The 20,744-nt window shown below is 42.4% G+C and overlaps 1 protein-coding gene across 1 annotated transcript in view; it reads right to left on the bottom strand.

Moving 5' to 3' along the window:
- The window catches only part of sv2a (synaptic vesicle glycoprotein 2A), a gene marked incomplete at its 5' end in the record, with an annotated part of 34,217 nt that extends 13,745 nt beyond the window's left edge, over positions 1-20,472 (bottom strand). Inside the window, 3 exons of the mRNA XM_079240172.1 lie at positions 150-301; positions 791-971; positions 19,863-20,472. Of these exons, the coding sequence (XP_079096298.1) occupies positions 150-301; positions 791-971; positions 19,863-20,472 (943 nt within the window). The remainder of the gene's footprint in view (positions 1-149; positions 302-790; positions 972-19,862) is intronic.
- Positions 20,473-20,744: the final 272 nt, after the last annotated feature.

Below are 20,744 nucleotides of genomic sequence, written 5' to 3' on the forward strand. Positions count from 1 at the left end.
AGCACTAATGTGATTTCATGATCTAGAATTAAATCAATACAAGACTGACTGACTCACACGCTGATTACCGGGCGCACATATTGTCAAATGTAATGATACGAATCTCTGAACCTGACTCAGCGATCTGATGGCAGCTTTGCTTTTCTCACCATAGTGTGGGATGATGGCCCAAGCCATGGCGGAGGCGTAGATACCGCCGATCATCCAGAACATGCAGAGCCAGCTTAGATGCTCGCCACGTTTCTCCTGGGCCAGGAACTCCGAGTAATAGGAGAACACAATCGGTATGGAGCCGCCGATGCTGCGGAGTCACAGGGGTGGAAAGAGACAGGATGATGGTTAAAAGAAGAGAAAATATTAGTTTTTGAAGCATACAGGGGGATTGGAATGAAAACTGAAGGCGAAAGTGTTCACAGCCTTGAATAATGAAGAAATCTCCCAGCAGGAGCTTTCTGAACTCAGTTCGCTGTCGTAGTTTTGTTCCGATTTTACTTGTAAATGATTTTCTCCTCTTTCCTTCAGAACAAACATCTGTTTGCATGGAAGCTGTCGACCTGAATGTGTGCACGACTGTTTTAGATGCAGGTAGGAAATGACACGTTTCAGCTGTTAAGAGCAAAACATCTCCAGAAACACAGTGAACTTCAAGCCACTGAGGATTTTTCTTCTTTAAAAGCAGTGAGGATGCATGTATTTTTATCCGCCCCGCGAGACGAGGCATCACAGCGGTCGTGGCGGTCTCATCTCCAGCTCTAACTGCTGTTCCTGTGTGACTCGTCTGTCTCCTTACCCAACGCCAGAGATCAGGCGACAAAACAGGAAGGAGCTGTAGCCCTGGACGAAGGATGAGAAGAAGGCAAAAACGCTGTTTATGGAGAGCGAGATGAGCAGCGTCTGTCGTCTGCCGATCCGATCAGCCAGGCCACCCCACACGAAGGCGCCCACCATCATCCCCAGGTACACGATCAGACCTGCAGGGAGGAAGAGGAGAAATTAGAGGAGAGAGTGATGTGATGGTAGGAGTAATAGGGAAGAGGAGAGAGATAGAGAGAATGATAAAAGGCTGTTATTCATCAGTAAACTCATTGATAAAACTTCCAAGATTCTTTTTCTTTCAGGCTCAGTAACTTAGCGAAAGTGACATAAAGCATGAAACAGATAAGTTCAGCAGAATCATCTGCAATGTGCACAACAGAGCAGAGCTGGGGTCAAGAGCTTCTCACAAATAATCACAGGAACATGATCACGATATCATTCCTTTCTTCTCTGCAACAAAGCCGAATGCAAGTCAAAAACATTAAAAACATGAAAAACAGATGCAACGGAGTTAAAATGAAGGTGAAAAGTTGGGCAGCATGTCCATGTGGGGCCAATAAGGGTAAAATCTGGGCTGCAGATTATGGTCCCACATGGATTTTTCTGCAGTTTCTATGTGTTCTTTGTCTGTGTTTGTCTATATGGGCTTCAGGTTGGAAGTTGTGATGGACTGGTGGCCAGTCCAGGATGTATAGACCCTGATAGACTCCAGAGGTTTCAAGTTGGTTCAGACTGGGTTTCAGCTGGGGCCCAACTTAAGACCCATTTAGCCGGACCACATAGGCCTGCTTAGGTTTGCCCATGCCCACCAAGCCCATCTACATCCCTTATGGGGCTCATATGGCACACATGGGCTTCACATACAGGGCTCATGTAACTGAAACCATGTGGGACCTGCACTATTTTCCTAGTTCAAGCCCAGTCGGTACCCATATAGCCCAAATTTGACCCCTATGGGCCCCACAGGGACATGCTGGGGTTGGATGAATGAGGGCACCTATTACACCGATACAACCAGAGACCATATACCTTTATGCGAGTCCATATGTAGGAATGTACACATATTGATATATTTCAATAAAAAATTTCAGTAGCATTAATATGATGTGTTTATGTAAATGCATTTCTCTGCATGTTTGAACACACATGCATAAACACGTGATTGTACCTTGGAAGAATAGCAGCAGCTGCTAACAGCTAACTGTTAACAGCTAACTGCTAACAGCTAACTGTTAACAGCTAACTGCTAACTGCTAACAGCTAACTGCTAACTATTAACAGCTAACAGTGATCCAAATAAAAACAAGAAGATAAAACCTAGATGTCACCACCTATGAGCTGCTGGTTGGTAAGAGACTACCTTTTCTCAGCTTGGGTGATTCAAGGTGACTCACATCCCGTTCATTTATCCCAAACTGCCTTTTCAGCCTCTCCATCTGTCAGCTTTTTCTCTCTGTGGCTCTTATGATGCTCCTTCACTTCCAGCCATGGCCTCCTTGCAGTCCGCTCCTTATTGACATCCTGTCAACAGGCTTCGTTCCACCGTTATTGTGAGATCACTCTGAATGAATAAGCAGAGCAGCTTCCACAACCTGGCTGTGACACCTCTATCTAAATGTCATTACCACATTTCTGTGCCAGTTTTTCCTCAAACTAAGTCATCTCCTTGCTTCTGTGCTCTGTTCCTTTAGTTCCCCGTTAATCACATAATCACATAAAGTTACCAATAGTGTGTCATAAAGAGCAGAGTACAGCATAACTGCTGGTGAACAGCAGCTTTCAGACATTTTCTTCTCAAAATGTTTGTTGCAGAGTTATTGAAGCAGTTCGGCGAGAATATTGTTATAAACATCTGTTATGACTCTATTTCTTCCCTGTCTATCTAAACTGTGGCACAAATCCTAAAATGACTGATCCTAAAATCGATCAGACTGATGTGAAGTTTCAACTCCTCCATTATTTTAACAAGCAGGCCCATTGATGGCCGTCTCCTGCGATGCTTATCTGTGTAATTTGGACCATTTTCAAGAACAACACCATTGTAGAAACTGTCAAATAACAAGCAAGAAGTTGAGAACAGCAAGAAAAAAAATCTCTTTTACTTTTTCTGGTGCTTTTGAACGGCTGGAAACAACTTTAAAGTGGTGCCTTACCGCTACCAACCGGTGTGAAAACACAGCAGTGAACTCTGAACTCAGCACTGCCCCCTAGTGGATGGAATGACTTAGCAACCATGGCAACGTAACAGACGCATGGAAGTATGGAGACGGCGACGTGTGAAGAAGACGTCTTCATTTACGTACGTAAGGAAGCAGAAATGGGCTTTCAGGGTAGAATGAAGGAAACTTTGTCATCTGTCAGATTACGGCACAATGTCATCACCAGTTTGTTTATCATTGTTGGTAATATTTGTTTATACTTATTTATTGTTCATGTTATGTTAGATGGACAACACACACACATGTGTAAGAAAAATTTTATACACAAAAACACTTTGAACATAAAAACATGATAAAATGACTTTCTTTTGGGATGAAGTAGTTTTGTTTAACAGAATTTATATGTGTTGGATGAACATAGACACCCCCTGCTGGGCGACGTAGGTACATGTGTAGGGATGTACATACGATGCAGGGGGTGGGGGGGGTTTAGAAGTGGGAATACTCAAATCTGACTGAAAAAGAAGTGGGTATTCTCCGTACACCCTGGACTACACCACTGGTCCAGCCGAGAACTTTAAGTAATGCTAAGTAGCTTAATATATGTTACTACTATAATATATGCAATATTTTCATCACAAATTTAGACATAACTGCCTTTTACAGTCTTTAATCCTTTCTTTTCGATCAAGCTGAAGGGTTTTTGAGCAAGATTTTCCTCTACATGGCTCAAATCATCAAAAAGCAAAAGGCAGACGAGCAACAATAATCAGATCAAACCATGAAGTATTTATTTTTCCTAATCTCAAGCTGTCCAGGGTGTCCCCTGCCTTTCGCCCAAAGACTGCTGGGATAGGCTCCAGCTTCCCCGCGACCCTTCATTGGATTCAGCGGTTAGGAAAATGAATGAATCTCAAATTCAATTCAATTCAATTCAACTTTATTTATATAGCGTCGAATCACGGCAATGCCATCTCAAGACGCTTTACAGACAGAGGGGAAAACATAATGAAGGCCAATTCATAATAGCCTATATAAGGAAACCAACAGATTGAGTTGAGTCCAACTCAATCTCCCATCCTGAGCATCCTCAAATATTAGCCCTGAGCTTGTTTGCAGAGAGGGATGATAAAACCAGACAGGGATCAGTAGGAGGTGAAACTAAAGGAAGCCACACACTCTTAGGAGGGATCGGCTGAGATGATTTATTACAGCGTTTAACTTGCTGACTGCTGAGATGATGAAGCTGGATGTTTCGCCTTGCGATGCTGAAGCAGGAGAGCTGAGGTTAGCACCCAGACCCACCTGAACAACATGAGGTGGGACTTCCTTTCCAGGTAGATGATATCAGCTTTAAAAGTGCAGCTGGAATGACTCCTTACTTCTGTTTGAGAGTAAACACTGTAGCTTCGAACAGAGGAAGAAGGTGACTTCCCCCCCCCCCCATGTCTGATTGATCGCAGGTGATTCTCTCTGCATGCATGAGACTGATTTCAGGTAATAAATTAAGAATTTCCAAAGTTTATGGTCAGAGTTAGGGTTTAGATGATGGAGTGGTTATGGTTCAGGAAAGCATAATTAAATGCAAACAAACGTATGTTGACACATGTAAATGCCCCCCCCCCCCCCCCCCCCCCCCCGACCAGGTGAAGCCACAGCTGCAACGAGGCAGCGATGATGACAGGACTCAGTAAGTGTCGCTGCATTGCAGCAGCAAGCAGGTGGAGAAAGAGACGGCAAACAGAGAGGAGAATGGGTCATTCAGAGAATATCGCTTTCTAAACATCCATACAAAGCTGTGTGCTGAGTCCCCCCCCTCCCCCCACGCCACGCTGACCCGCCACCCTTTCAGTAAACACCGTAACTGCATCATTATCTCTCCTGGCTTGAGCTTGTCTGTTAATGTGGCTGAAATGCATTAGCAGCTGCATTTTGGACAAATGATGTCTTAAGTGCTGGACCGTTGCCGGAAGCCAGCGAACCGAACCATCCAGCAGCACGACGGCGTGAACTAGTGTTTCCCTCTGTAGGCATGCATCCTTCTTTCCCATTTTCATCTGCTTGTTTGATGCTCAGGAGAAAGACCTGGACACTTCTCTTTCCAGTGTTACCCTCCAGCTTTTCCAGGGGTATTTTTTCCCAAGGTAAGGGAGGTATAATTCCCCTTACATGCCACAGGTCTGCTCTGAGGCCTCCTCCCAGAAGGTCAAGTCCAAAAAACACCCAAGGAGAGGCACCTTGTGGAAGTTAGATCTGATTCAAGGCCAACTTCTGCACCTGGTAAACAATGATATCTGCTTAAGTAACATTGCAACTCTATCAACAACAGCAGTCAACTTGGAGAGTGTATAACTAGCAACTTGTGACATGCATTCCCATATCAAGACGTATTGCTGCAGAGATGGGCGAATATAAGCCGAGGGCTTCTCCTGAAGAGAGGCCTTCCCCTTGTCCCATTCTGAATCTATGTCAGTCTGCAATAAATTTCATTTCCTTGCCATCGGCTGCCGTGTCTTCTCTGTAGCATCAAAGTAGTATAAAATATTCCGCAGCAGTAGCAATCCTAACCAGATGCCCAGAACACCTCGGCTGATTCCTTTTAATTCAGAGCGACTCTACTCCACCTTCCAGAAGAAGCCCATTCCACCTGCTGTGTCTGAAGTTATGATCCGAGCTATAGGAAGTAGGCTAAAGTTCGGACCTTATTCGGTACGGTTACATGATGTTTTTTAATTTGGATTTAATAATTCGGAATTAAATTATTCAGAATTAACATATTCTCTGAGTTTACATGAAAATAATAATTCTGGATGAACATTTACATGAAACGCGTCCTTACTTAACTCCTCCTTAGAGCGGCGGGTTGGGAAGGGTTCTGATTGGACAGAGGGTGCACGTGACGTATGACGTATTCCGGAAATAAACAAAGTTCGTTCCCTGCTTCTCGTCTTTTCAGTCGTAACTTGTAAAAACTACATAATAAGTACCAGTTTCTCCGCTATTTTTATTATAAATGTGAAGTAGCAGCTCAACACCAGCATACTACTTCACTTTCTGCAGCAACTGAGAAGGAGAAGAAAGATAGAGCACCGAACGCGGGAGGTAAAACAACGCCGTCATCGGGACAGGACAAGGTAACGAGCATGCTCAGAACGACCAGAATTAACTTAGAGCAGATTGAAGGTTTACATGACAGAGGAATTAAATAGTTCGGAATTAAAATACAAATAAACCAGACACTTACATCGGAATTAAGTTTAATAACTTTTATTCGGAATTAAACAGGAATTAAAACTTCCATGTAAACGTAGCAGCTGTTATCCAGATGTTTGTTCTTCTCAGCACAACTCGTTCAAATTCAACCCCTTTAGTCTCTGTGAAATTTGACACATACCAGAAGCCCGGTGAAAAGAGAGATATTCTATGGTCAGCATACATTTCAATGCAAAAATGGCTCTACTGCACCACCTAGAAAATAAATATCTCCAAATGAATTGGCTGTCCAACGTCTACTTTGACGAAGGACAATGAAATTTGGCACAAATGTGCAACTCCCCAAGACAAGTAAAAAAGTCAATCTGTTGCCTGTTGCCGTGGCAACGGCGTGTCCACCATCTTGGGGTAGACACCCATTTTTTCCAATTCATGCACATTGTATTTGCACAAACTAGCATGAGGGGATTCATGCGATTGACTCCAAATTCGACAGGAAGCTTTGAGACAAGTTGAGGGGGGTCAGGGTCGGCATGAGGCTTAGACCCCATGGATAATGCTTGTGGCGTTAATTGTCAAAATCTCTTGACCTGAGGGCTAGAAGATACACCAGAAATGTGACAGCTGTTACCTTTAGGATCAGCTTTCTCATTTCTTGTTCAGTCCTACCATCACTTGTTAACAAGATTCAGAGAGACTTAAACGCCTCCACCTGAGGCAAAGACTCATTCCCAACCTGGAAGGAGCACCACACCCTTCTCCAGTTGAGATCATGGGCTCAGGCTTATCATGAATGCTTCACACTCAGCGGCAAACTGCCCTCGTTACTGGCCAAAGATCTTGTCCAGATGAAACCAAAAGAGCCACATCGTCTGCAAAAAACAGGATGCAACTGTGAGGTTTCCACACCAGACACCCTCCTCGCCCAGACTGTGCCTTCAGAAAACACCACTAACAGGACTGGTGAGAATGGACAGTCTCTTGCTTTGCATACAAAGACCAAACAGCTTCCAGCTCCAGCAGCCTGTAGCCTACATGAGATTCTACATAAAAGCATTAAAACTAAAAACATTTAAATCAATATAAAATCTTCAGCTCAGGCTCCTTCCCTGCTAGATAAACATCACTGCCATCAATTATTATATATTACAAGTATTTGGTAAGTACTTGTTTTTTTTTTAGCTTGGATGCTGCCTGCATCTGTTATCATTTTCATTCAGACAAGAATAAAGCAAGAGAACATTTCCTGCTTTGTGTCCCAGATGGAAACCGAATACCAGTGGGAGAATTTCCGAGTTTGCAACACCTCCAGTACATTTTACAGACTGCAAAGGAAAGCCGGTGTTTTTCCACAGGTGCTGGATGTTTAAACAAGTCAGTATTTGCTAGAATTTTAAATTAAAAGGTGATGATGTGTCAGCGTCTCCTGAAGCAGACAAAAAAAAAGTTTCCCAGCTAAAACGGTCCTTGCAGCTCCTGAATGTTGCAACGATGAAAGTTACACTAATACGGTGACACAGTGCTGCCTGATGAAACGGTATTTAAGAGTTGTTGTCACGGCTGTTCTCATTGCCCCCCCCTGCTCCCAAACGGGGTCACAACCAACAGCGACTGCTTCTGAACTGCCAACTGGAAAGTAAAAGTGAAAGAGCAGCAAATTCATCACATTGTCAGCACAAGAATCAGGGACAGTAACCAAACTCAGCTTGTCAGGGAGGGTTTTTGTCATGACTGCGGCCTGGAAACGTGTGATGGTCCCAGATTCTAGGGGTAGGAAAATCGAATCGAAAAATCAAAAATCTGGATTTTTTTTTTGCTTCAAAATTTTAAACTCAATTTTTTGTTATAAAAAAATCTTTTTTTTTTTTTTTCAAAAGAAATAAAAATTATCTCTTACAAATTTTTTTTTGTTGTTTTTATTGATCTTTTAACTTCTTGGGCATTACAGCAGCAGAATGATGGTTTAGCTACTGTTTCATTTTTCACTATTGAAATCTAGAAATTGACAAACAAAAAAAATTTACACATTTTTTTGTTTTTAATCTACAAAAATTAGCAATATTGAAGAATTGTGAGAATCGCAATTTAAATCGAATCGGCACCCAAAAAATTGGAATCGAATCGAATCGGAACAAAAGCATATTGTCACAACCCTACCAGATTCTATGCTGAGACATCCATCTGTCATGTTTTTGCCACCCTGATCTCCTGGCGCTCATCATTGGTCACTCGATCCACCTGTTGGCTTCCTAATTGCCTCTGCCACCTCATTCAGTTCACCTGGTTTCCTTTTCTCACTGCCTACTTAAGCTCCCTCCAATCTCTCCTTCTCTGCCAGATAATAATCAGACCTATGTCTAGTTTTGTTCCAGCGTTCTACGGATTGTTCCTCAGTTGCCGACCTTCTGCTTCATGCCCCCGGATTACCCTCCTTGCCTTGCCCTCGATGGATACCGCTACTTTTCGGATCTTCTGGTTACCGACCCTGCCTGTCTTTGGATCTCTGAGCCTTGTCGTTGCCTGGACGAGTATTTTGCCATCCTGTTTACCTCCCAGCTGTTGCCTGGTTTCTTCTGCAGACCATTCCCCCGGACTGATCTTCTGTTCATACTCCTCCACCAATAAACTGGTCATTTGTCCAGAACTCCTTGTGTGTGGCTGTAATTACGGATCCTCACGGTAACTCATTACACCATCAGCAACCTGACAATCATCTTTATGCTCTATTTATCTGTTTGGATTTTTATATTCAGACTTTGTTTAATCCAACCAATAAGCTGTGGAAGTGGGAAATCACAAGCAGCTCTTTACTCTGGTTGATTCATATGAGGGGAAATATAACCATATATGAAATGTATTTTTTCAGGTTAAGCTAAAATAAAACAGCCAAGTAGGGCTGCAAAAGCAGACATTGCAAATTTTTCTAACCCTGCGAAGCATTCCTGCCATCTTGTTGCCAGTGAACCTGCATGGATCTCATCTTGTTTTAGTCTGTATTTGAGAGTTATTCTTATCTTTTATTGTGCCGTCCTGCATAAATGTTTCGTCCTACCGTGTTTGGTCTACGGCCGCCTGCATTGGAGCAGTCATTAATGAAAATGGACGGCTTCCCATCCACATCGTGCAGATGGACAAATGAACATGTTGAGCTCATTCGCCTGCAACATTGCATGACCTGCACCACACGTGTGCATGTGATGACGACGCTCAAACTATATGTTGTGCAGCTCCACCATGCAGAAAGTGTGATGAGCAGGATAAGGTAAGGAAAGGGTATAAAAGAGGGGAGGTACCTCAGGACTCTGGATAGGAAGTGGGGGGAAGGGGGGAGATGATAGCACCAGAGAAAGGAAGCAAAAAAAGGACATTGGCCAGTTGGCGCTATGACAGAGCTCCCCAAGGCTTCAGGCTAGTAGATACATGTGTGTGTGTGTGTTTGAAAATAGAAAAAAAGTGTGTGCCACTGCAGGATTGTGCGTCTGTGTGGACGGTTGAGGGTGGGGGAGGAGGGGGCACAGGGAGTAACTATTAATAGCCCGTTTTCCCCTTTCTGCCAGAGCGCACGGGGTCTTTAGAATGAGCCGTGGGTTGAGACTCTTCGCTGAAGGAGAACACAGTCGATGCTGCAACCAGCCAATCATCGCCCTGCTCTGCACGCTGCTCACTCTGCAGTCTCACTCTGCAGCTGCAAAGCTGTTCAGAAAATTCAGCTGTTTTAGTAAAATCTTGTATCTTCAGGGGATTTTAAAGCATCTCTCTTAGAGGTGCATAGCTGTCTCGGGGATGCAGAAGCAGCGGCGACGAGTCGCTCTATGCTGGGTCTCCGGCGTTGCCAGTTTCTGGGTAAAACAATAAAACCAGGACAAGTCAGAGTGGAAATGCATCTGCTTTCTAAGATGCTCAGCCCACGCCTGTGCAAGAAGACGCAGCCTGCCAGTGCAGATGGGGGGTGGTAGCACGTATGTTACATAAGAGGAGAAAGTGGAAAAACACACACACAAACGTAAACATGGCAGTGTGTGTCTTTCCCTTTAACGTCAAACAGAGCCGGTCTCCGCAGAGTCACGACTATAAGTTGCTCCTCAGTTTCCTCACACCACATGTTGCTGTGAAAGTGTTGCTTGTTTCCGAGACGTGAAGACGACAGAAGCGCCGTTCGCCTTCTGTTTTCACGGCCAATCAGAGTCAGGTCTCAAAATGACCAACTCTGTGTGAAACTGGCTGAAAAATGGCATCGTAAAACCAGAAATGAAAACGCAAAAGAGACAGACGTTCATGCCTGAGATATGACTGACGGCTGTTTGTCGTAGCGTGGAAGATAAACCTCCTTACAGCAGGGATTCGAGGGTCTCTAGAGGCTCCGTGCAAAATGCCACAGGGGGTCCCGCCAACATGCATTAACTGCTGTAACACAATAATAATTAAATCCAATTTTATTCATTAGCAGTTCTCATGCAAAAAGCGACACAAAGTACTTTACAACAGTTTATGCACGTTTAAAAAGCTTTCACACGAAAATTAAATAAAAAATAATAAACCCACAAATAAAGAATAAGAAAGATAATAATAAAAAAATGATTAGCGCAGCAGGTCGTGTTCTGGATAAGAGATCAATAACTATAAAATCTCCTGACCAATCAGGGCTCTGCACCTAAATAACTATAAAGAAGAAACTGAAGACGGAAGAGAATAGGCTGTCTAGCATGAGTCCGATAAACACATATAACATAATCTGCTGAATTTACGCATTAGCTACGTTCTTTCCTGGCTGTTACCACGGTAACAGAGCTGCTTCTAGCCTGGATGATGTTTAAGTTCTTCATATTTCTGAATGTCTGCTCCTCAACGTGAACAAGCTGCTCCGCAGGGTTTCTCCAAGTTCACGATTGGTCAGAGGCGTCAGACTCCGCCCCTTTTATGTGAGCGTGCTCAGATCTTGAAAATGCTGGTTCAACAAGCTTCTTACCGCTCATCCTGAATGTCTAACGGAGAGATATGTGGAGTATGATGATCTTGTGTTGTCGTACAGGCCTTAGCTCAGCCCTGCTGAGGTTCCATGAAGGCAGAGGCGGGGCTGTACTTTGATGGACACCCCATGCAACCAATCACACATGAGGACAGATTAGGATCACACCGATATGTGATCAGGTGCAGATCAGGTTCACGGATGAACAGAGAGTCAGAGAAGCCAGAGAAAAGCTAAGACATAATAAAACAGATTCCATGTGACACTTCCCATTAGGGAGCCATGTTGGAGTCTGCTTTTCCCTGAGAATCGGACCAAAAGGTCAGAATCTTTAAAGACAGAAGGACCTCCCATCACTACAGTTCCTTGGCTTTTCTAGAAGAAGGCTGAAGTCAGAAAACCAGGGGAGAAAAACAGCCCAAATCGTAGCTTGTTAGCTGCACAATGTCTGCCTGTGACACGCCTGCTGCTGGTTTACAAACCTAAAAAAGCTAAAAATCTGTAACAAGGTTGTCAAAACAAACTCGTTCAGACTCTTAGCTGATGTAAAGCCTCAGAGCTCCGCTACATCATTTCCATTAGGGCTGTGATGATATGCTTGTGTCCCGACTCGATTCGATTTGATTTCTTGGGCACCAATTCGATTTTAATTGCAATTCTCACAATCCTTCAATTTTGCTGAATTTTGTCGATTAAAAACAAAATAAAAAGTACATTTTTTATACATTTTTCATACATGTATACATACATGTAATTTGCTCATCTTTTTTATTTGATTTCAATGAGGAAAAAACAACACAGTCCATCATTCTGCTGCTATAATGTAAAAATGTAAAAAGATCAATAAAAACAAAAAAATTACTTAGATTTCATAATAGATTGTTTTTATATATTTGAAAAAAAACATTTTTTTTGACAAAAAAAAAAAAAAGATTTTAAAATTGTGAAGCAAAATAAGAAATCCAGATTTTCGATTTTCCGATTCGATTTTCCTACTACTAATTTCATCCCTTGTATGTGGGAATGAGTCTGCAGCTGCTACAGCATGCTGCTGTGTGTTGTTTGCTTCCTTCCAGATGCTTCCGCTTCATTAAAGGGTTGGTTTTAAGATGTTTTCGCTGTTCTTGTAACAGCCAGACTCCAGCATGTATGGAAGAACTTTCACATCATCACACTCCAGAATGAACACAGGAGTAAAACAAACACATCTCACATCTTTCAAGACACAAAAGCAGACGCCATCCTTTGTCACAAAGTCACTGAGGATACCCAGAGAGCGAGCTCTACTGAAGCTTTCCGCTATAAACTCAGAGTTTTCATGCTTAATCATGTTGTTTTTTCCTAAACTTAACCGAGTACTTGCTAAATAATATTTGTGAAATGCAGCCATCTTTGGGAGATGCATATCCACTCCCTCCTTCCCTCCAACATCGTCATCATCATTTGCTCGTCATGGTTTCCTCGTGCATGACAGTGTTGAGGCAGGACTTACATATATGTCTTTCAGGCATCGACAGTCTCGCATGTTTTACGTCGCTGAGTAAAACTCGACTTCTTTCAGCAGCAACGAGCCACAAACAGTCCAACTTTAAAGCAGCAGCGTAGGCAGGAGATGCATGAAGACACACTTTTCTGCTCTTGTGATTAATTGTTGGTACAACTACAAATGTCAGGCACAGTGGAACGTTGCTGCACTGCGTACATATAAATACTGTCTGTTTGGCAAAATACAACAGCTTCCCATCCATCAGACAGTGACAGGCAAGCGAACAATCTACCAAGGCGTCTTGATGGAGCACCAGCACATGCTGGGAAAGAAACGAGCATGTTTTATAGTTACTAAACTATGTTTCCATGTTATTTATGATTCATACTTAGCTGCATATCACTTGCTTTAATGTGCATTTAAATCCTGCTGCTGATATCGAGCTAGAGACCTCATTTTACTACATTTTTCCTCTCCTTTTACCAGCATTTCCCATTAGAACCAGTAAATATGACTTTGTCCCATCTGTTTCCCTTCATCTCTGATTTTACTAACTAATTCCATGAAAAGGCCACAGATACACAGTGAGACATAAAGGTTCCCGATGGCTCGGGGAAAAGTGCTCTGCAGATTTCTGCTCGTGCAGCTGCATTGTCGAGGTGGGGCAATGCACGTTGCAGAGGAACCAAGAGGGATGGAGATGCAGTGAAACCTCCTTCACATCACATGTATCTGAGCTTAGATGTTCCAGAAACCTCAAACCAGCGAGCAGAGCTGCCTTTCCTCCTGCTACCAACCCAACTGCAAGCTAACTGCGACCTCTGCAGCTGCACAACAAGGGCAAATCAATGACGGCCACTGAGTGTGTGTCTGTGTTTCCTCTGGCTCACATGCATCAACGCTGCAGAGATTTCCCGTCAGCATCACCCTGTTTTTCATTTCCTGCCTTCAGTAATATCTTGTGTTGCGACAAACATCCCAAGCACGGAGACCTGATGATGAAAACTGGGGGGGAAAAAGCTGCGTTTCATCTAATGAGCTGTTACAGTCATTATCTCGCTTCCGAACGCTTCCTGCTGTGAACGGCTTCATATTCTGCAGGCTCAGTTTCATCCCCGACATGTACTTAGTGATGCAAACACACACAATACATGATTCCACTACAGTGCTTCAGGTTCATTTAGCTGGCAGAGGAGGCTCTGAGGACTGCGCTGTTACAGCGGGAGGGTGGGGGTTGAGGGAGAGGACGGTAGGAATCATGGGATGCAGAGAAATATCAGGAAAATAGGCTCTCTAGCATGAGTCAGGCATGTTGCGTAAGCAGAGGGAGGGAGGGGATGCAGGTCGGTCAGGCCTCGCTGCAGAAGACCCGCTCTGAGGGATGCAGAAGCAGACTGGGAGGAACACATTATCTTTATTCTCACTCCAGTAATTACTTCAATATTTACATGGTGTAAGCTTTGTTGTTTTTACTCATTCATTTTAAATAGAAAAAAAAAGATCATTTTAAACAGCAGCTGTAAACTATCAGCAATCAATGGATGTTGTGATGTCAGAATACATGACATCATACATAAGAGTTCACAAAATTTAATTTAAAACAATTTAATTTATAATTTATTTTTATATTTATTTTTAATTTAATTTTTCAATTTATTTTTTAATTTTTAAATTAATACTATTTTATTTTATTATATATTATATATATATATATATATATATATATATATATATATATATATATATATATATATATATATATATATATATATATATATATATAATTTAATTTAATTTAATTTAATTTAGTTTAATTTAATTACCTGTTCTGTCCAGCATCACAGCAAGCAGAATGATGGTCTTGTTGCTGTGTTGTGCTGAATAAATTTGCCTTGCTAAGAGATGCTTTGTGGATATAAGGCCCCTCTTGATAATTTAAGAACTATTCTTGAATTTAATTTAATTTAATTTGTTTATGATATAGTTTTATATTCATCATGGATACTAAGAGGAGGTTTAGTTTGGGTGTAGCTGAGCTGTGGCTCCTCATCAGAGTCCTGCATGTCGGCCCACCTTCCTGTCCTGCTGCCCAGTAAAATCCACTGTAGACAGAAAAGAAATATTTAAGAAAGGAAAAGCTCCCCTGCTGGCATCCATTATTCTGAGTTTGAGGTTGAAAAACAATTTAAAATGCTGAGTTTGATCATCGTCGTGTTGAAATGCATCATGTTTGTCAGAATTTCACATTTTGATGAGTTGTAGTGAGATTTAGCCATATTTTGCATAATTCTTACATTTCACTGACAAAGTAACAACAAAATAAATCCTTTGCTTCTGATGTTGTTTCCTATCTGTGTTTTCTACGTTTTCCTTGGCCATAAATAAATAAATACACAGGAGCAGAATCGGATCAAGCCGGGATGCTAAAAAGTCTCTGATCAGAAGCAGCCAGACGTCCTGGTTCTCCTGTTTCCTCGGTTTTTATCTTTTTACCATCTAATTTCAGAGCTGTTTATGTTTTACATTCAGTTTGATTAGTTCCAAGATAAAGAGACATCATTTCATCCCTTTTTCTGCCCCACCTGCTCGACACCTGTACTTCTGGTGCTTCCTGCCCCTCCAGCCTGCAGATCCATCTGTTTCTATAACTGGTTTGTTTCTATGTCCTCCACTTCTTTCTGATGGCTCCTTTTACACATTTATCTACATGTTTAACTGTCATAAAGCGTCCTCATTTCTAACTGGTCCCAGTCCCAGTTGTGTCAGTGATCCGCTCGGCCACTGGGGAGGCATGAATCCTGGTGGGGATGGAAACACCTGGAACACCGTTGGATGGATGAGCACTCGCCCCACAGCAACAGGATTATGGATTAACACTGAACATAACTGTGTATATGTGCTGCGTGTGAAAAGCAAACCCAAACATCTTCCTGTAAAATTACAGCCAATAAATCAATAAAAAACAACAATTTCCTGACATTTTACTGGAAGTCTACTGTACTCATTCAGCTGAGTGATTTATATGAGATTACAGGATATAAATCTGGATATTTGTTTATTTCTGTGCCAATTTTACATTTTCAACCAGTATTTAAATAAATAATGCTAAACTGATATCAGAAGAGTTACTCAGTATTCCACATGCAGCCGTGTTAGAGCTGGGCGAATAACTGGATTTTAATCTCAGTACGATCTGAGTTTTCAACCATGATAAAAATAAAAGGGTGTGATTATTTTTCTCTCTGCAGTTTCCTCTCCTGCTGTCTTCAGCTGCTAATCGAGCGTCTCTGGCGTTGCAGCGCTGTGCTGTAAACTCCTCCCACAGCCGCTTTGCTTTCATTCAGACACTGTTGCCAACTTGCCGACTTTCTCGCTAAATCTGGAGACTTTTTTTGTTAAAAGCGACAAATCTATCAACTTTTACTGGAGTTATTGGAGACTTTTCTGGTGTTTTGGCGACTGACTTGAAGGCACATATTGTTCTGCAGTTACTGTAAGGAAGGAGCAGCGGGAGCCTCTCCCGTCCTAAAGCACTCCCAGGCGGCCAGGAGTTCCAACATGTAGGGCTGTATGCTATGTGTTGACATTGTATTTTGTTTTTTGTTTTTTTATTGAGTTCATATGAGCCTAATCCTTCTGTTTATGAGATGTTACAATGACGGCGAAAGCAGGTGCGGTGCGCGCTCCCGATGTAGTGCAGTGGCGGGAGGCGGGGCTTAATGCGGAAGAGTCTCAATCCACTCGTTTTGCCCGAAGGCTGATCTGACAGCCTACGGAGAGGGTCGGTCTGAAGTAAATAAAGCCTTTTGTGACAATAACTCCATCAATCCCAGCCCTTCTGGTCTCAGAAATCAAAATGAATTAGCCCGAAATGCACATAATAGTTCCACTTTAAAAGCTCGTGTTGAATAATCGAGATCTCAATTTCAGTCAAAATGATCGTGATTATAATTTTTGCCATAATCGAGCAGCCCTAAGCCGTGTGTCAGAAGGCAAAAAGACCCTGACTTTATCAGCTATTTCACAATAGAATGGGCTGTTTACCTAGAAAATAATGATGCTGGAGTTTCAGCATGTGTTCTGTGGGAAGCAGGTAAGGTGGTAATGAGAGGAAAAATCATCTCTTTTGCATCATATAAAAAAAAGAAGGATAACTCAAAAATATCAGAACTAGAATTTAGAATTAAATCATTAGAGGATGCCTACAGTGCTTTACCGAATGAACAAACGTTGAATCAAATAAGGAAGACGAAACTTGAATTAAACAAAATAATCAACGAAAGAACGGAGTTTCTGGTGCAAAAGTTACGCTTGGAGAGGTTTGAACACAGCAACAAATCTGGAAAATTTTTAGCCAGTCAACTAAAAACAAACAAAGAAAGAGCAACTATTTCATCTGTTAAAGATCCAGCAGGTAATATCTTACATGACCCTGACACAATAAATAGCATTTTTAGAGACTTCTATAAAAATCTGTATACATCCCGATTAGATCCATCAGATAATGACATAAATCAGTTTCTTAATAATATAGACCTCCCAGGACTACAGCAGGAACACGTTACAGCCTTAGATTCCCCCCTTACAGCAGAGGAGCTACATGAAGCCCTCAAACATCTGCCATGTAAAAAAGCCCCAGGACCGGATGGCTTCCCAGCAGAGTTCTATAAAGTATTCTGGACAATACTGGCCCCTACGTTTTTCAAAATGGTCACACAAATAAAGGAAAATGGCTACTTACCCCAAAACATGAACTCTGCCAGCATCATTGTACTTTTAAAACCAGGCAAAAACTCCACACTTCCATCTAGCTACAGACCCATATCACTGATAAATGCAGACCTTAAAATAATCTGCAAAGCTTTAGCTGCAAGGTTAGAGAAAGTAACTCCACTCATTATACACCTGATCAAACAGGCTTTATAAAAGGCAGATATTCCTCTGTTAACATGTGCAGGCTAATCAATATAACAGATTACTCTACCATCAATAACCTGGAAACAACTATAGTTTCTCTGGATGCAGAGAAGGCTTTTGATAGAGTGAATTGGAAATTCTTATTAGCTACGTTAAATAGATTTGGCTTTGGACCTTCCTTTCTTGACTGGATCAAAATCTTCTACAGCTCCCCTAATGCGAGAGTCAGGACGAACGATCAAACCTCTCCAAGTTTTAATCTTCAAAGGGGCACCAGACAAGGTTGTCCACTCTCTCCCTCACTTTTTGCTGTATTTATTGAACCACTAGCTGCTGCAATTCAACAGAATCAAATTATAAAGGGCATCCAGTCCAAAAATATCATTCATAAAATAAGCCTTTATGCCGATGATATTTTACTATTCCTCCAAAACTCACAAACATCATTATCTGAAACAATCTCACTAATTAATAAATTCTCATCACTATCTGACTACTCTATTAATTGGTCTAAGAGCACAGTCCTACCAATTAACTGTAGGTTTCGAAATCCATCCAACATTAATTTACAATCAGGTAACATTAGATACTTAGGCATAAATATTCCCCCCAGGCTCTCAGAACTGATAAAATGTAATTACACTAACCGTCTTAAGACAATAGAAGATGATCTCACTCACTGGAAGTCACTCCCCATTTCACTAATGGGGAGAGTTGCTACGATAAAAATGATGGTTCTACCCAAAATCAACTACCTGTTCTCCGTGATTCCTATGAAACCTCCCTCCACCTGGTTCAAATCACTAGAATCATACACTTCCCAATTTCTCTGGAAGAATAAACCACCCCGGATTAGTTTAAAAACATTACAAAAACCTAAAGATCGGGGAGGCTTAGACTTGCCTAACTTTCAACATTATTTCTTAGCAAATAGGCTGCAATATATCTTAAAATGGCTTAAACCGAGTCCATTAGATGAACCATGGATAGACTTAGAACAAACATTCTGTGACAATGTGGAAATCTCTAATCTTCATTTTTTTGTCTGTTTTTGAATATTGTCACTATCCTACTTATGTCTTGTTGTATTTTTTCAGTACTTTATATTGTTCTGCAAATACTGTAACTTCAGCAGCTTAGACACGCCTTTCTTTTCTCGCTCTCTTTTTCCTCCTTTAATTTCCTCTTTTTTTTCCTCTTTCCCTGCCAGGTCCAGCTTGGCCATATCAAGACTGACGATGATTGCAAAATGATAAAAGGAAAAAAAATAATAAAATAAATAAATAAAATAATTATCATAATGATAAAAATATTCAGATTATCAAGGGCAGCTATTTACATCAGATGTCTCCCTTGACAGAGCAAATCTGTCTGGCAAAAATATGGCACGCAGATTGCTGTTCTGTATGCTGAGATGCTGGACAGGACAGGTTAAAAAAATAAAAATAAAAAAAAAGAAGGTAAAACTCCTCTACATCCGGACGGCTTCAGCCCCGACGACTCTGCGAACAGCAGCCTACGTGGAGCCAGAAGGCCTCTAAGCAACCAGCCAGACACTGTCCCTGCAGGAGCGATTTATCTCTCGTTACCAGCACAAGAGAAGCAGCCGTCAGGGAGAAATGTCTGATCATCAACTATAACAAAGAGTGAAACGTGGTTTTTTCATGATTTCTAGCTTTTACTGAGATTTTACTGATCCAAAAGGAGATCCAGCTGTGCTGAATGTGGGACCTGAACTCCTGGTTCATGCACTACTTAGCTGAAAAAGATTCACAACCACTGGCATAAACAACTGTAAACACCAAAGAAAAAACAGCAGGAGGAAAAAGTGTAAATATGAAAATAGTTTCTGTTGTTTGTTTTAGACGTGAGAGAATGATGTGTGTTATTTCTACAAAGTTCTCTTTGTAATAAATCCTGTTTTCTTCCTCTTTATATTCTTCTTTTTTAGCTGCGGCTGGAAACATCATGTCTGCATGCTGGCTGGCATTAAAAGGCTTCCGCTTCTACGTGTTTTTTAACATTTAAAAAAGCCAAAAATCTCTTGGAGTTTTAAGAACTTCTGGTCCTGACTGGTTAGAGAAGTAGATAATAAAGCAACAAAAAGAAAAAAGACACATAGTGATGAAAACTGATGCAGAAAAGTCTGTTTCCAGCCACGGAGGGTTTAATCTAAAGTTCTGCAGCTGTCCAGATGTTGCTACGGTCAGTTGAGTCTGGAATGGTTGTCGCTCTGCACCCAACAGGCTGTAAAAAAAGCAATCACTGGGAGATAAGGCGTATAAACGGCTGCAGGACCACTTACCCAGCATGCCTTTGTTTGGCTCAGACAGACACATGTCTATCTGAGCGCTGGGCAGCACAAAGCCAACCACAAAGATCTCCACGCCGTCCGCCATCAGAGCCAGTCCCAGGACGAAGTAGAGCGTCCACTGGAACTTTCCCTGGCCGCACTCCTGCAGGATGGTCTCGTACTGCTGGGCCAGCTCCTCCTGGTCCTTCCTCCTCTCGCCCTCGTAGGCCGACAGGTCCCTGAACTGCTGCGCCTGGACGTCCGCCACCCCATCCATGCCGCCTGCTTTGCCAGAGTCTCCCCGGGGGATGCCCTGGTACTCTCCTTCATAGATCTCATCATCCTCATCGTGTCCTTCAGTGGAATCGCTGTGGCCTTCATCGTCATTAGCCCGGCTGTCATTGCGATAATATCCGCCGTCGTTGCCCGGCACACCGCTGTAGTCTTCGTCATCGTCTTCCTCCTCAAATCGCTTGTAGGAGCGCTTGGTGTACTCGTCGGTCATCTTGTCCATGCCTCGCCCCACTTTCTTGCCAACCTGCTTCTTGGCAACCTTGGCGATGTCCTTGGCGCCGCGGATGAAGTCTGAGCGGCCGTCTCTGTAGCGCCCGTCATCCTCCATCTTGGATGTGTAGAGGTGTTGGTGAGATGCTGCTGAGGATTGGAGGTCTCAGGAGCGGCCCAAGCACATGAGTGTGTGCTGCGGATGTCAATCTGGGCTCAGTTCAGGACCGCGGACAGCTCCCGGCTCCACTGCGCTCAGACACCGAGTCCTGCAGACAAAGCAAAGGTAGACGTGTTGGAATGAGTCGTCCCAGCGGTTCTACGCCGAGCCTCAGGCGAGAAGGTTTCAGACTGTCTGGATTACAGATGATCAACACAGATACACAACGT

The sequence above is a fragment of the Telmatherina bonti genome, assembly GCF_933228915.1.
Source record: "Telmatherina bonti genome assembly, chromosome: 5".
In the NCBI taxonomy this organism is placed as follows: domain Eukaryota; kingdom Metazoa; phylum Chordata; class Actinopteri; order Atheriniformes; family Telmatherinidae; genus Telmatherina; species Telmatherina bonti.